The 15,689-nt window shown below is 44.2% G+C and overlaps 1 protein-coding gene across 7 annotated transcripts in view; it reads right to left on the bottom strand.

The window, feature by feature from the left end:
* The window catches only part of HSPG2 (heparan sulfate proteoglycan 2), a 1,237,996-nt gene that overhangs the window by 738,311 nt on the left and 483,996 nt on the right, over positions 1 to 15,689 (bottom strand). For all 7 annotated transcript variants that reach the window (XM_069610942.1, XM_069610946.1, XM_069610944.1 and 4 more), the window contains one exon: positions 6,871 to 6,982. In XM_069610942.1, coding sequence (XP_069467043.1) covers positions 6,871 to 6,982 — 112 coding nt within the window. The remainder of the gene's footprint in view (positions 1 to 6,870; positions 6,983 to 15,689) is intronic.

The following is a 15,689-nucleotide window of genomic DNA, read 5'->3' as shown; positions in this document are numbered from 1 at the left end:
AAGACTTTCGGAAGAAAGCCAGGCCTTATTTTAAAGGGAAACCTTTTCCTGAAAGAAACATAGGAATGGGGGCTTGCAACACAGGGCCTGAAGCTCGTTAACTCTCCTGGCTGATGTAATTGCAACCGAAAAGGCGTTCTTCAATGATAGCAATTGCAAAGAACAGGAATGCATGGGCTCGAAAGGAGCCCCCATCAAGAATGTCAGACCTAGATTTTAACCCCAATCTGGGATAACAAAAGGAGTTGGCAGAAACATATTCCAAGGCCCTTTGGGAATTGGGCCATGACTGGCATTGTAAAGAAAGAACCTTGATCCGAGAACCTTTGAACACAGACAAGGCTGCCAAGTATCCTTTGATTGTGGTAACCTGTGTTAGGGAGATTTCTCAGAAATGTGCTCATTCCCTCCACCTAAGAGACCCCCAGCAACTTTGCTGGATTTTGAAGACTTGATTATTTTACCTGGGCAGAATGAGACCCTTTTTTCCCCACTCTTGTGTATTTTAATGTGATTTTGAACTCTGTTTCTTTTGGTTGTGGGGTCTGAAACTCCAGAGGCATCATCTTTTACAGTGTGTCACACAGCACCTTCAGTGCCGATTTCCAAAGGTTTAACTACCTTCTCTGGGATAAACTACTATTTCCCAGAGCGGTAAAGTGAAATTGACTTTACTTACATTTGTAACTTTCTAGATCCAGCACACACTATCTTCCAATAGGGTGCTGGAGGTTTTACCTAGTATCCCCTTTGTCTAGCTTCTCATGTAACATTTCTTTATGTTACCCTTTTCTCACTGAATGGCTGGTGGCAGTGGTTTCATTTTAACTACCGTTGTGTGTCTTTACCGTGGGCTGCGTTTGCAGCTGCAGTAAAGCACCCAAGGATGCCATTTTTGTCAAAATGCCCCCAGTCTTTTTTTGCCATTTCTTTGTGAAAAGGTACTTCTTGAGATTTACTCTGCGCGCTATACCAGGTCTGGTCCCATTGTTCGCTTTGCCTTTGGCAGGATTCACGAGTGACGCCCGCCTCTGGCTCCAGGGTGTCTGGGGTAGGCAGGAAGCGAGGGAGGTCCCCAAAACACCTTGTGCTAAGTCTCCTAGGAGACCCAAATGCATTCTCTGGTGATTGGCCGGCTGACTGTCCGGCAAGGACAGCCACCCTGCTGGGTGACTGACAGCTAGGCTGGAATGAATGGGAGAGAACTGAATAAAAGGCGAGGCTTTTGGCTTGGAAGGCAGAGTCGACCACTGGACGAAGGAACCGAAGAAGAACTTGAAGAGGACACCTGCTGCAACTCCTGGACCGTTGGTTTGCCTGGTGAAGCCCTGCTGCTATGCTGAAACTCCAAATTTGTATCGCTAGAGAAGGTCCTGCAAGGACGACTTCTCCCTTTGAGTTGGTGGGACCAATCAACTCCAAAGTAAGCCACCTGGACATCCATCTCAGAGCTGGTTGAATTTCCACAGAGTTGCTGCTGGAAACCGTATAGCCAGGGAGAGGAACACCAGATTGTGCGTGTTGCTTTTAAGCTGGCCTAGAGCTCCAGGAAGGTCCTCCGGACTCCCAGGAAGCAGGACTGACCGAGCATGAGCCCCCAGGACCCCAGAAGCAAGAAAAGTCCATCTCGACAGACAGGAACCGTGGTGTTGCTATTTGCGGTAGACACGAGGCGCTGAAACACTGAACAGCCACTGATTTGAAAATTGGCAGTTGTGAGCAGTGACTGTCCCATTGCAGTGCAGGAGTCCCCAGAAGTCCTCCCTGTTTTCCCCATGACTACGGCCCAGGAACAGTGAGATCTGCAGAGCTGCACAGGAACAGAAGTCATCTGCTGCACATTTTCTTCAATACAAAAGGTACTGTAAAAAGTCTGAGAGAACTTACCTCTTACTGTAGAGTTGCTTGTATCTTCTACTCACAAGTCTAACGGCTTGTGGCCCTACATTTGATTCTTCTTTTCTTCAAAGACTTCTAAAACACTGTGCAAAGAATTTCTACTTGCCTGCAAAGAAGTGATTCCGCTTATATAGACTTTTGCCTATTGACTTTGGCTTAGCCTCTTTCACTGAATGACTCTTATTAGGGGATCTGAAAGTATTTGCCAGTTTAAGAATATCTGTGGTCTCTTGTATGTTCTAAATAACCTTTTCCTTTGACTTATTACTATATGATTCTAAATGCAACAGTGATATATTCATGTCCCCTGCACACTAGCAATTGAAGTCACCTGAGGGTGTAGGTAGTGTCTGTGGGCCATCCCAAAAGGGTATCTACTGGTTTACAGATAAGAGTGTGTATTTCATGAAGTGTATTTGAGTGTTACTGTTATATTGCTCCCTTCTGAGGAATGCTTATTCTAACTCACTGATAAATAAATGAATAATTGTTTATTCAAGAAACCTTGTGTGTAAGAGTTTATTTGAATACTTGTCACTGTGAATCTCTGTGTAACTCCCCTACAGCTCACATTGGCCCCTCTTGAGATAAGCCTGGCTGCTCAACAAACTACCAAAACTGTGTAGTACAAGCTTCTACCAAAGGTTGGGTTTCCTATACCTGTAGTCAGAGTTGTTTGTAGTGTTCCCAGAGGGTACTGCATACAAACTTTGCCTAACAACCTGAAGGCCTGCTGAGGCCAGTGACAGAAGGAGCTCCATCACTGTACTGGTAGGGTAAGAGATGGGATCGATCTCGCGTTCCCTGCACCACGCCTCAAATCTTCTCCACGTGCACGTATAGAAGGATCTGGTAGACTGTCTGCATGTAGCCAGCAACACCTCAAGTACCTCCTCAGAGAGGTTCCAGTCATCATACCTCATCTTCTCAAGAGCCACGATGTAGGTTGAGGGACTCTGGGTTCGGGTGAAGTACCCGACTTTCCGACTGGGTCAGGAGATCCAGGCGCCATGTCAACCGGTGAGGTGGGCAGATGGCCAGATCCAAGAGGTCGGAGTAACAATTTCTCCTCGCCCAGTAAGGGGCGATCAAGATCATGGTTGCTCAAACCTCTTCAACCTCCTGAGAACCCATGAGATGACAAGAATCGGGGGGGGGGGGGGGGGAGGCGCAGTGGAGTGGGAAGGTCCAATCCACCAGAAACACATCCCCCAGTGTGCGGTTCGCTGGCAATTCCCTCGAGCAAAACTGTCTGCACTTCCTTGTGGACTCTGTGGCTAACAGATCCACTGCCGGGGTACCCCAGACAGAGAAGACCTAGGACTTCCTGGCACACTGTCCACTCATGTGAGACCATGCTCTGCCTGCTCAGTGTATTGGCCAAGCCGTTCTCGGTCCCTGCCATCTGAACGACAGACAGATTTGATTCTCCAGCAACCAGAACCACAGATGTATCGCCTCTCTTCAGAGGGGGAGGGAGCGCATGCCATCCTGCTTGTTCAGGTAGTGCATGGCCACCGTGTTGTCTGACAGAATTAGGACATTCTTCCCCTTGAGAGGCGGGGTGAAAGCCCTCAGGGCTAACCTGATAGCTTGCAACTCCAGCCTGTTTATGTGCCACCTTGTTTCCATTGCTGATCAAAGGTCGTTCACCTGCAACTCCTAGCAGTTAGCACCACGACCCTTCAGAGAGAATCTATGTCCACCCAGGCCTGAGGCCAAGGAGCTCAGAAGGGTTCCCCGCCATGAAATTGCTGACGTCGGTCCACCAACTGAGGTAGTCGACCACTGACCTGGACACCCTGAGCGAATAAGTGAGGGCTCTGAGGTACTGTGACCACTGACTTCTCAGGAGCCACTGAAGGGATCTCATGCATAGCCTGGTCTCTAGCACTAGAAAAATACAAGGGGCCATGAGGCACAAGAGGCGGAGGAAGGAAGCCCCTGGTAAAGTGGCATGGTTCCAGATACAAATCCACCATCTGTGCAATGTGGTTGACCCTCTCCGCGGGAGGGAAGGCCTTCCGTATCCGGGTGTCTAGGACTGCTCCGATGAATTCTAGGACTGCTCTGATGAATTGGAGCCTCTGGACTGGCAGCACATGGACTTAAAGTTCAGGGAGAAGCCCAACTTGTGCAGTAGTAGGCAGGTGTCCTCTAGACGAGACCTGTCCTGCAGACTTCCTCAGCTCAGCCAGTCATCCAGGTATGGGAATAAATGGACCGCGGATCTCCTGAGGTGATCCGGGACTACTGCCATTAGCTTGGTGAAGACCCTTGGAGCTGAGGGCAACCCAAAAGGGAAGCACCTTGAACTGATAAAGCTTGTCCCCTATGAGGAACCTCAGGAACTTCCTGTGTTTTTGATGTATCGGCACATGAAAATAAGCATCCTGCAGATCTATTGACACCAGCCAGTCCTGAAGTTCGAGAGCGTGGAGAACTTCTCTCAACGTCACCATCCTGAACCTGTCTTTCCTCAGGAACTTGTTCAAAGCCAAGGTCCAGAATGGGACCGAGACCTCCTCTCTTCTTGGGCACCAGGAAATACCAACCCGATCCTTTCCGTTCCACGGCATCCTTCAACAACAGGGCCCCTCAGTTCTTCCTGGAGCTTCTGTCCCGGTTGGATTGGAGGTGGGGGAGGAGGACGTTCGGTGTTTTTTTAAAAAAGAGTAGGCAATAACTGCACCAAATGAGCTGTAGGGCCCAGGCATTGGAGATAACCTCCTGCCACTGTGGCCAATGCTCTGCCAGCCATACACCAACCGTTAAGTCGTGGGATGGGAATCTGGTGAGTAAGTTGAGGCATCAACCACCTTCTGGACATCAGCAGCAGCAACCCACAGCCAACAGGAGGATTACGGCGGTAAATGGTGGGTGCTGGTAGTAAACGCCCCAGACAATGGTCCTGGCGAGGAAGACTTGACCCAGTAGATATGGGACAGGACAAGACACTTCATGCACGCCCCCTCCACCCCCCCAACTGGATCTCCATAGGTAAAAAACCCAAGCAGCAATATTCTTTAAGGTACTGTACATAGCCAGTTTGGGTCATGGCAGGGCTTAAAATGGCATATATGGTGGGAATTGAGGGAAACATCTCAAAGCAAGTCAGCAAACTTGCGTTCTCCTCTTTGCAGAACAGGAAACCAAGCGTGCAGCATTGGCAGGACAAACACCAAATGCCCTTGCACACAGCGGTTGGCCAAAGGCCAATCAGTTAAAGAGGCTTGGGACAAATTGAGAGATGACCAACTACAGTGATTTGTCAATGGGACTACCACTTTGACGTAGCCACCCCCAAAGGAGGGCTAGGCCAGGAAGCTTTACTAGCCCAAACCAGTTAGAACCAATATGGAGGATGCCATTGTGGACACACAAAGAGCCCACGTGAAACAAACAGACGTTTTAAGGCCTACCTCATGGTCACCTAGAGAAAGCAAGCCCGGAAACAAAAAAGCAGGATTTTAAAAAGAAAACATTGGTACCACAATGGCTATCGAAAAGGTACATTGGACGACTTATTAAGTAAAAGGTCTTGCACCCCTGGTGACGCCAAAACTAAAGTATAGCTGCCACTAACCTGTCTCGGGTTATAAAATCACAAAAGGTTGTGAGCAAAAGGAGCAAAAGGTTAAGGGGCTCCATAGAGTGCTGTTTGAGCTCCAGATTCTGAATTCCGGCTTGACAGCAAATATGGGAAAAATGCTCAGTCAGTGAAAAGAAAGGGGGGGGGACATTGTCTACTGCACCTACAAAGGAAGGTAGTACCATGGAGGACTTACTATTGGGCAAAGGTTTCCCACCAACTAACCAGTACCCCCAAAACGAGATAAATTAAGGAAGTGAGTGATGTTAAAAATGCCCTCACTAACAAAAAGCAGGTCAGCAGACATGGCAGGTTGTCCCATTTAAGTAGATAGGAAAAGTGCAAAAAAGGAAGATTTTCCCCAAATGTTTCAGATTCAGGCACGGCTTCCTCACGTCTAGTGCTTGGGTTAGCATCGTCAATGCTTTCAGGCTCATCCCTAAGTCAACTCAAGGCTATGGGGCAGGCCCTCCATTTTCATGGGACACTGAGCCAGGAGGCCCCAATTACAGAGTTGCATTCATGCAACCCATCTGGTGACCACCAAACCTATGGGGCCGTCACATTCAACTTTTGCAGGCTTCTTCCTGGGCTCTCTCTTGGGTGTGGATTTAGTTTGAATTCCAGACTCCATTTACAAAATGGTCACAGCTGCACTTGGCAATTGTGCCCCCCTCTCCAAGACATGCAGTAGCCATACCCAGTTTTTGCCACATGCATATTCCATTCAATTACTTGAATGAACAATGTCTGGCTGTTGGGAAGTCTGTACTAAATTTTACATGGGGTTACCAGTGAGGACAATCCCAGGGTGCAGCAGGCTCTACTCCATTAGAATTCAAGGCTATTTTTTCAGAAAAACTATGGGCAGTGGGTACCCCGAGGCATTCCAAGGTCTTCACGGGGAACACATAGAAAGTGACTCTCCAAGGTCTTACACCAGTTAGGAAACTGCTCAAAATATCGAGGCCTCATGCCAAAGTGGCAGTAAAGCGCTTTGTCTCATTGCATAAGCAGGTTGTTGGTTCAGTTGTGCACTCAATTCTGTCCTTTAGAACCAATAACTAGTACAACCGTCAAGGTGTCGGGGGCTAAATAACAAACTACGCCCACAAATCTAGTGAACAGTACCCAGACTTGAAAATTAGTATGCACAGTGTCTATGATAAAAAGTGGCAATGTACAAAACAGAGATAGACAACTGTGTAGAGGTAGACTCATGAAGGAAGTGCCATGTGGGATTAACGTATCAAAAACAGAAAAAAGGCATGATGGACTCAATACAACTGTCAATCTATTTTGGCATTGTCATAATGGTCTTTAAAATCTGTTTTTCCAGATCAATCAAATTTAAAACGGGTATGTTTAATGTCGCTCACCTGACAAGATGGTCCAGTGTAGCCCCGAGGGCATTGGCAATTCTCCACTTCAACAGCTCGCTCTAATCCGGTGGAGTGGGGCACAGCAACATCCATATGGATGTTGGAGATTCTGTAAAGAGAAGCAGATGCATGAACACATATGATCTAAATAATGTCCAATATAAGTAGAGAATTAGGGCAGCTGGGCCTGAGGTATCCAGACCTCCAAAGTATCTGACCCCATACTAAAGAAACGCACTGCATTAGCCACATCTCTTCCTAAACAGTTATCTGCTATATTATGGGACAAGATGCAGAGACTCAGAAGTCTGACGCTGGTCTAACTTCATGCCTACCAAGGGGTACTCACGCCTTTGATCGCGAGTAAAATGCTTGCATTTTACTGACTGAATTTTCTTTCTTCAGGATTGCCAAAAAATAAGTAGATGGCGGGTACGGGAATTTAAATGTATAGCAGTGGTGCAGGGAGGGTAACCGTGTTGGAGTTTCCACCCTCAATTTGCGGTAAGAAAAAGAGTTAAAATAATTGCGACCATTTTACTCTCGATCAAAATAATTTGGTGTTCCAACATAGATCCTATAAACGTACTCCACCTTCAAATACCAATACAGTCCTTTCGAAGACAAAATCCCTATTCCCCACCTACTCCATGTGTATTTTTCAGGAACCCAAGTGCAGGCTCGCCTTTAGATACCAGTGTGAAAGGTTTCTCAACTGGGGCGGCGTCAATAAAGACTTCTTTGGCCTCAATACAACCACTTCAACTGGGGGGAGAATCTCTTTGGCCGGGTTTCCAAATTCTCACCAAAGAATCAGGCTATTGTACATCTGCCAATTACCAAAAAGGTCCCTGATTTAAGTGCAATAATGTACCAGGAGAGGCGAATCGTTGCATTATTTTTTTCGTTATCTTTACTGGGACTTATTTATATATGTGCCCACTTGTGCAGTGTATCACCTTTGGTACATTAGTTTTGTCATGCCCTGCCTGTTTGATTTCTAATTAATTGAGTAAAGTTTGTTGAATAACTGAACACTACAAAATGAACTAGTTTGTATATATATATATATATATATATATATATATATATATATATATATATATATATATATATATATATATATATATATATATATATATATATAGACCTGAATAGACAGGCCGCCACAAAAACAGCATAACTGATCCCCTGCCAGTCTCTGCTCATCGCATCTCTCCACACAATGTTTCCTCTGGGAAATTAGGTCAATTTAATTTGTACAGTTCGTAGGATCTATTTTTTTTTATCTTGACCCTCACATGAAATGTAACCAACTTTTATACTTTTTTCTGGCTGTTTTTTGTGTGGAATTGAGGTTTTAAAGTTTGGTTACATGCGGTTAATTTGTTTGGGAATGTGTGGAATCCCGAGTATTGCATGGTGTTGGCAGACTCATGGTTGTTTTACAATGGCAGTGGCACAGTTATGGTTGCAATATAAACCGTAACTGGCAAATTATTGCACATTTTTCTTGCGCTGTAACCATAATATCCATTTAAAAAGTGTTTCCATTGATTAATTTTTTTGTAGTAATGGTATGAGCGTTTCCTTAAAGTATTTTCAGTGAATTTGTATTTTTACATTTAATACATTCCGAGTTCTGCGTCATGCTGATGGTGCCCGCTGGCCATTTAGCCAGGACAAGGGAGAAAGTGCTCTTGTGCGAGTCCCCTCCTCTTTTGGCTTGTCTATATGATGCCCCGACCATTTCCACCGGTATGCGCAATTCAGATCTGCATCTATGTGAAATTTACCCAAAAATGTTTTAACGAAAATATTTGCAAAAAACGAAAATACTGAAAAAAAGACTTTAAAAAAATTCAATTTGGGGTTACCACCCCTATCCCCCAGATTCCCCTAAAACCCTGTTTCTCTTTGATTATAACCCACCCCAACCCCCTCCCCACCCGGTTTAATCCCTTACCCCACCCCATATATATGTTCAATAAAACAGTGTTTTTTTCAGTATTTTCTATTTGTTTAAAAATGTTATTTATTAACATGTATTCGTTATTAACTCTGGATACCTTCAGATCTCACTAGGGATGCAACTCTTTTAGGACTATACTTCTTTGGGGACCATCATGTCACCCATATGTCATTGCTATCAAGGTACTCCTAAGTCTTCCTGGCCCAGACAGTACTGGTTGTTGGCAGCATACTGCAAAATGACTCCACAAGATATGGTTCCTACAATTGTGAAACACAGTATGCAGACAATGCAACTTTGTTGCTCTTAGGTTTCATTGGGTGTAGAGTGGGGATAGCTCAGGGGCAACGTGCTCGCCTTGGAAGCAAGACGACATGGAGCAACACAGGTTTGATCCCTGCGTCCGCGCTTAGAAACCTCTGGGTATTAAGCGCGTTATAAATAACCTTTCATATCATATGGATAGATATCGCGTCTGGAGTGAGCTCCAGCCAGAAGCTCTCAAAAGAATGAGTTTAGTTACCTACAAGTTAATGAGGGAGGATGTATGGCTCCATCGCCTTCGGGGACCCACATTCCCCAGCTTATCCACACAGATCTCTGTGAAACTTGGTATGTGGTGGCCAGTACTGAATGCCTAACCAAATGTTTGAATAATGCATGTATGTACAATTGGTGGTTCGGGGAACCCTCTTCCCTCCTGTTTGGCATGAAAGCAGACACCCTTTACCAAGAATGTTATCAAACCTTGGGATTTAATGCTGAAGCATCCAAAGACTGATGATCCAAGCACAATGGCTAATGTTTTGCTCCAGCATCTTTGCCCAGTGATCTTTACTTTTGATCCAGCAAGGAAATCTAGATCTGTTTATCAGATGGTGTTTGTGATTCAGCAAATTTCAGGCCTCACTTGTGCTGTTTGACCTGCATCCTTTGTGCACCCCCAGCATGCCCACTGCCTCTGTTGGACTGACAGTTTATCTGTCTAGTGAGATTCTGGTACCATTCTCCTGCCGTGCAGACCACCAGCATCGTGTCCTGCTGCATTTTCTTCAAACTGCAACCTGTGAGCCTTGGCTCGAGTCACCACTGCGGAAACAATCACAAATGTGTGCCTCTGTTTCTTTGCCAGTGTGTCTGAAGGGTTCCCGCCAACCTGAGCTGGGGTAAGTCCACTTTCCTTGTGTCAAGTTCTTGATTTGCTGACCTGGCCCATTGAAGTGGCCACTTTGACCTTCCCTACGGCTCTTCTAGGGAGCCCACTCCTCAGAATCCTCTATGCAGTGACTTGGTCCTCTCTGGAAGTTATGGTTCTGTATCTCTATTGCTGCAAAGCCCCAGTGCTTAAATTCGTCCATATGCAGACAAATGCAACCTCTCCTGCTGATGCTCCAGAGGCTACATCTGCAGGCTCCAAACCCGAGCCGTCACAAGCAGAATTCCTTTGCAATCTCATGTTGATGGTCCAGTTAGTCAGGTGTGGGGGTTTTGTCCATTATGACCCCATCTAGGACCAAGCCGTGACTTTCACTCATGTTTTGAGCACTTCCCACCTCTGAAATCGCCCATCCTGAAGACAACAGAGTACAATTCTGCAGCTGGACATCTTTTTAGAGGTCCCTTTGTCTATTTCAATGTCACCTTTAGGCTCCTCTTGTCCGTGGAGCCCAACATGCTTCTTATTTCACCCTATTGAATAGCATTGGGCCATTAGGTTACCCTGGTGGCATTAGGAGAACCCCAGGTTTGTGTGCGTTTAGTGAGGCCAGAAGGTTGCCATCACTGCTTTGGCCATTCTACCACTTTGAGTGTCAGCAACCCAAAGGAAACACCTTTTTAAGGCAGTATGGAGATATATTTGGGCCAACGAAATATTGGAACCATATTTAAGCAAATTATCAGGAGTACGTAAATCTCAGCCCTGGGCTTGTGGGTTATTTGCCATAATTACCCTCCTTCAGGGGTCACTGGTGTTCCATGGCAGCAACTTTCTGCAGGTGGGTTACAACTGCATTTTCCCCATCGCTTTACTTTGGAGTGGTTCCCGCTGAGCTGCATCTTCTCCTGGTGCTGCTGGCCCATGAACTTGCCTCTGGAGCTCTTCTTTACGGGGGCCTATCATGTCCCCTAGGGTCCTTTGTTGCTTAACCTGCACCTTTAAGGGAGAACTGGGATTTTACTAGCTTTTCACCATTACCACATGTCTGCCTATAGACTGATGCAATGTTTCCTTTGGGGCGCTTTCCTTAATGCCAGATACTCCTCTAACATTTTAAGGTACCTACCTGAACAGTAAAGATTTTCTTGAATTCCCACTGTATTCCGCCACTTTTCTATTGAGACAGGGGATTTTCTCAACTGCCAAGTATTAGGCATTTTAAATCTGTGCATTACACTTCTCTGGATTTACAACATATCACTCCTTTCAACTCATTCCTTCCTTGGAGAGTAACATGCCTTTCTGGCTCTTTGTGGTATCATCCTGAAGTATATTGGGAAGTTAAGTAAACCCCTGACTGTGGTGGACATTGCATACCCCTGTCCCATACCTCTAGCAGCTTTACAGCTGTGTAGTGTGTAAATTAATTATGTATATTGCTAGTGTACTGACTGTAGCAGGAAACTTGTGACTGGCTTCTGTGTGGCATATTGGGCCCTGAATATGATGGTATAATGTCACTTTATATTGTCTAGGGTTCCTAACTACTAAAGTATATATGCATAATGTCTACTGCCAGGTATGTGGGGTTTCCATGTTAACCTTAAGAGTGGGTTAGGTCTTAACGGACCATGTACTGTTTTTATAATTACACTATGCTCTTGTTTGTTATGTTTAATCTGTGCACTTATTTTGATCTTGTAGATATTGTCTGTTTGATCTAGTAATACAATTATATATTTTTCAGAATACAGTGTGGTGTGTTATTTTGTGGTGACACTACTGGGAATAACTGTACCTCCCCAATAGGCTTTCCTCCCTCCGGAAGTTAAGTCAGACTGTTCTGCTACAGGTATCACTGGAGAGTCTAGCCTTTCCTTTTTGATGTCACTGTTCTAATATTACATTACATGGCTACACAGCCCCCACAAGAGGGTTGTGTAAATATCTTACCAGTCATACCGGGTGTAATAGCTTCTGTGCCACTCTATGAATGAGAGGCATCATTCGGGTGGGGGAAGCATATGCTTCAGAGGGCTCCACACCTGAGCTTCCCTCCTGCACCAGGTCCCTCGGGTTCCAATTGACAAACACCCCTCCTTCAAGAAACACATAGCTAAGAAAACTCACAGCTTGGCATCAGCTCTCCCTCCTACGAAAAGTCAAGCCCTTCAAACCTCCGGGCAGCTTTAGAATCACTATTCAAGCAAGCAATGGTCCGATCCCAACTGGATGGGGGCAATGCACTCCTTGAAGGCCTCCCGTCATCCTCCTTTGTCCCCCTGAGATGTGTCGTACACGCGGCCGCACACCTCAAAGGTCTACGCCGACACAACCACATCACCCCAGCCCTCATCGACCTTCACTGGCTCCCACTGCATGCACAAATCACCTTCAAGTCTTGCTCCATCATCTAGAAGGCAGTTACCATCAAGTCATCCAGCTACCTCACAGAGAAACCCAGCATCTCTGGCAAACGGGGCACTACCACAAGCCAGGACATGTGCAGACTTGAAATCAGCAGCTGGAAAAAGGAAAGGACCAGAAAACAAGCCTTCTCTGCCTATGCCCCAAGACTCTGGAACCCCCTGTCAACCTCAGACTCGCCCCACACGCTCCTGCTATCCAGAAAAGTACTCAAGACCCACACCTCTTCAATGAGTCTCTCCTCAACACCTCACATCGCCGCTCGCGCCATCTGACTCGCTAGAAGCTGGCCACCCCTCTCTTTCCGCCACCTGTTACAGCTGTACCCCGCTGTGCATCTGTTCTGTTACCACTGAAAAGTGCTCCGTTATGCATCTATAATGTGTACACCTCTGTAGAGTGCTCTGTTTTATCTCAATGCTAGGTCCGTGCTCAATAAATACCATAATTATAATAATCTGCAAATATCACTGATCATGTGATTGAGTACATTCTCCAACGAACTGGTTCCAGAACCCAGAGGTGACATTTAGGCATTACACATATACTTTTTTCAAACAAGCCTATGCTTGGTGTTGCCACATATTGAAGATGTGTTTAAAAGTGCCTGTGTTGTGTTCCTGCAAAATATGGGGACTGTGGTCGACAATCAAGCAACTGTCTAGCCCTGGAACATGTAGCGCTTGCAGGGAAAGTGTTTTAATGCAAGAATGTTAATATACTCTAAACAAGGAGAAATGACAGGGAAAGTAACTAATTATTATGGACCTCAAAAAAACCTACCTAAACTTCATGATGTTCCGGCAACACAGTCTAGAAAAAATTGGACTGTATGCTGATGAAATATAAAAATAATGTCGATTTATTACAAAATGTACCACAAATGGTTAAAACATCAATGGAACCACAAACACCAAACACAGTGGAAGAATATTAACAAATAACCTAATACCTAGACCTATCGTCTAAACAAAGGGCAGATGTTATTTGGTTTATCTTGCCCGTGTTACTCCATGCCTCAGTATTTCTTCTGAAGTATGCAGGTATATTTGGTATCTACAGACCCCTCCCTTACTATAACTTCCTTTAATTTTTGTATTTTAGATTACATCCATTTTTGAGATGTGAAAACTGACCCATTGTGCACAGTGTTGAAGCAGTCTACAGCATATTTACAGAAGCTTTCCCCTGATGAATGTTCAACCGTTTGAGTCGTTGATGAACAGAAACATGTCGGGAATTTCTTTTTTTAAACACATGTAGAATGTTTATTGTTTTATTTTTGAGTCTTGTTGTGTTTTGTGCAATTACGTAAGAAGTTTGTTTAGACGATAGGTCTAGGTATTAGGTTATTTGTTAATATTCTTCCACTGTGTTTGTGGGTCCATTGATGTTTTAACCATTTGTGGTACATTTTGTAATAAATCAACATTATTTTTATATTTCATCAGCATACAGTCCAATTTTTTCTAGACTGTGTTGCCGGAACATCATGAAGTTTAGGTAGGTTTTTTTGAGGTCCATAATAATTAGTTACTTTCCCTGTCATTTCTCCTTGTTACAAACACATTATTTTCCCTACTGGTGGAGATAGACTTTGTGTTAAGTAGGGTTTACCCATTTATAACACAATATACTCTAAACACCATAAGTGCCAAGATTTTGATGTGCAGCTGTGCCTCTAGGATGGCAGCATGGGCTTTGTAGGACTGGAGTTGAGTTCCCCAACCTGTCATAGTAATTGGTTCTAATGGGAACTTTGTAGTGGGAAAATTGCTGATGGGCATGGATTGTTCATTTTCTGTTTGTTCCACCATTACAGCGTTTGGAAGACCTTTTGTGTTACACCACTGCATCTTCCTAATCCCCAGTTGCTTGTGATTGAGAGATGAACCACTCTTGCAACGGTCTCCTGTGCAGTCGTCCGTGAAATTAAATAAATCCAGGATGGAATCATTCATGAGAGTTTAATTACTTTTCTTAACGTGGTCTTGTGTAATTGCTAATAAAGTCCAACCACTGACGCAAGGGGCTTGCTGTACTCCTTTGTATAGGAAAGCCAGTGCCTGATTAAATGAATTCAATGGAGTGATCAGATTCCCGGGCAGTGACCGCCTCCCATGTGGCCAGGGGATGGCAGCCGCTACCTAATCCTGACCCTGGGGGCGGATATATGAGGGAGGATCACATCGGTGGAGACAACTTTAGGGGAGATGTGATGGCTTCATCGGGTGATAAATATATAATATATTTATGTAAGGAAACCAGATCCTATACATTTTATCTTGTAGATGCACACATGGTGGTGTCGAAAAAAAGGGCTTGTTCATAAACCCACAAACATTTTCAAAAATACATCATACTAGATCTAAAAATATACATTTTTATTTAGAAGTACACAAATTCATACAATATTTATTCTTTTTTTGTATATATAAAAGGATTATTGTAACCCTATAACCAGGTTAGAAAAGACGATCACACACAATACATAAATGCAAATTGCAACACATACATTGCACATTTGATTGAGAAAAAACCAACAACACTAAACATAAAAAAACTCTAAAACTTTTGTTGCTTTCTTCATATAAGCCAACATGTTTCTGTCACATGACTTGTTAATGTCTGACATTCATCAGGGGATTCTGCTTCTTAATTTCAGTGAGCAAACAACCACTTTTTTTCCTGGTAGGGGTAGTTCTTGTTGAAAATTCTTATTCAAAATCTATAAAAAAACAATTAAAAAACATATGAACAGCTTGTTCTAACACTACCATACTTCAAATGGACATCAAGTAGATACACTGTCTACTTGATGCCCATTTGAAAGGGTTGTTTGAGGAGTCATTTTGAAGTCCTACTTAAACGGATTTAAGAATTCAATCTCCAGCTGTGGATGTTCGGAACATGACATTTTGAAGGTATTATGCAGCAGAATCTCGTGCAAATGTGTTCGTTTGGGACATAAATAAGGTTTAGTTGTTAAGGAATACCCAGCAATACTAATGAATTATTTCGATGAGAATCATATGGTGGTGTTAGAACAAGCTGTTCATATGTTTAATTGTTTTTTTATATATTTTGAATAAGAATTTTCAACAAGAATTACCCCGACCAGGAAAAAAGTGGTTGTTTGCTCACTGAAATTAAGAAGCAGATTCCCCTGATGAATGTCAGACATTAACAAGTCATGTGACAAACATTTTGGGTTATATGAAGAACGCAACAAACGTTAGAGGTTTTTTGTGTTCAGTG

Source organism: Ambystoma mexicanum, chromosome 8 (genome assembly GCF_040938575.1).
Source record: "Ambystoma mexicanum isolate Mex_15411 chromosome 8, UKY_AmexF1_1, whole genome shotgun sequence".
Taxonomy (NCBI): domain Eukaryota; kingdom Metazoa; phylum Chordata; class Amphibia; order Caudata; family Ambystomatidae; genus Ambystoma; species Ambystoma mexicanum.
The sequence above is the reverse complement of the archived record's forward strand: the minus strand, read 5'-3'. Positions and strand labels throughout refer to the sequence as shown.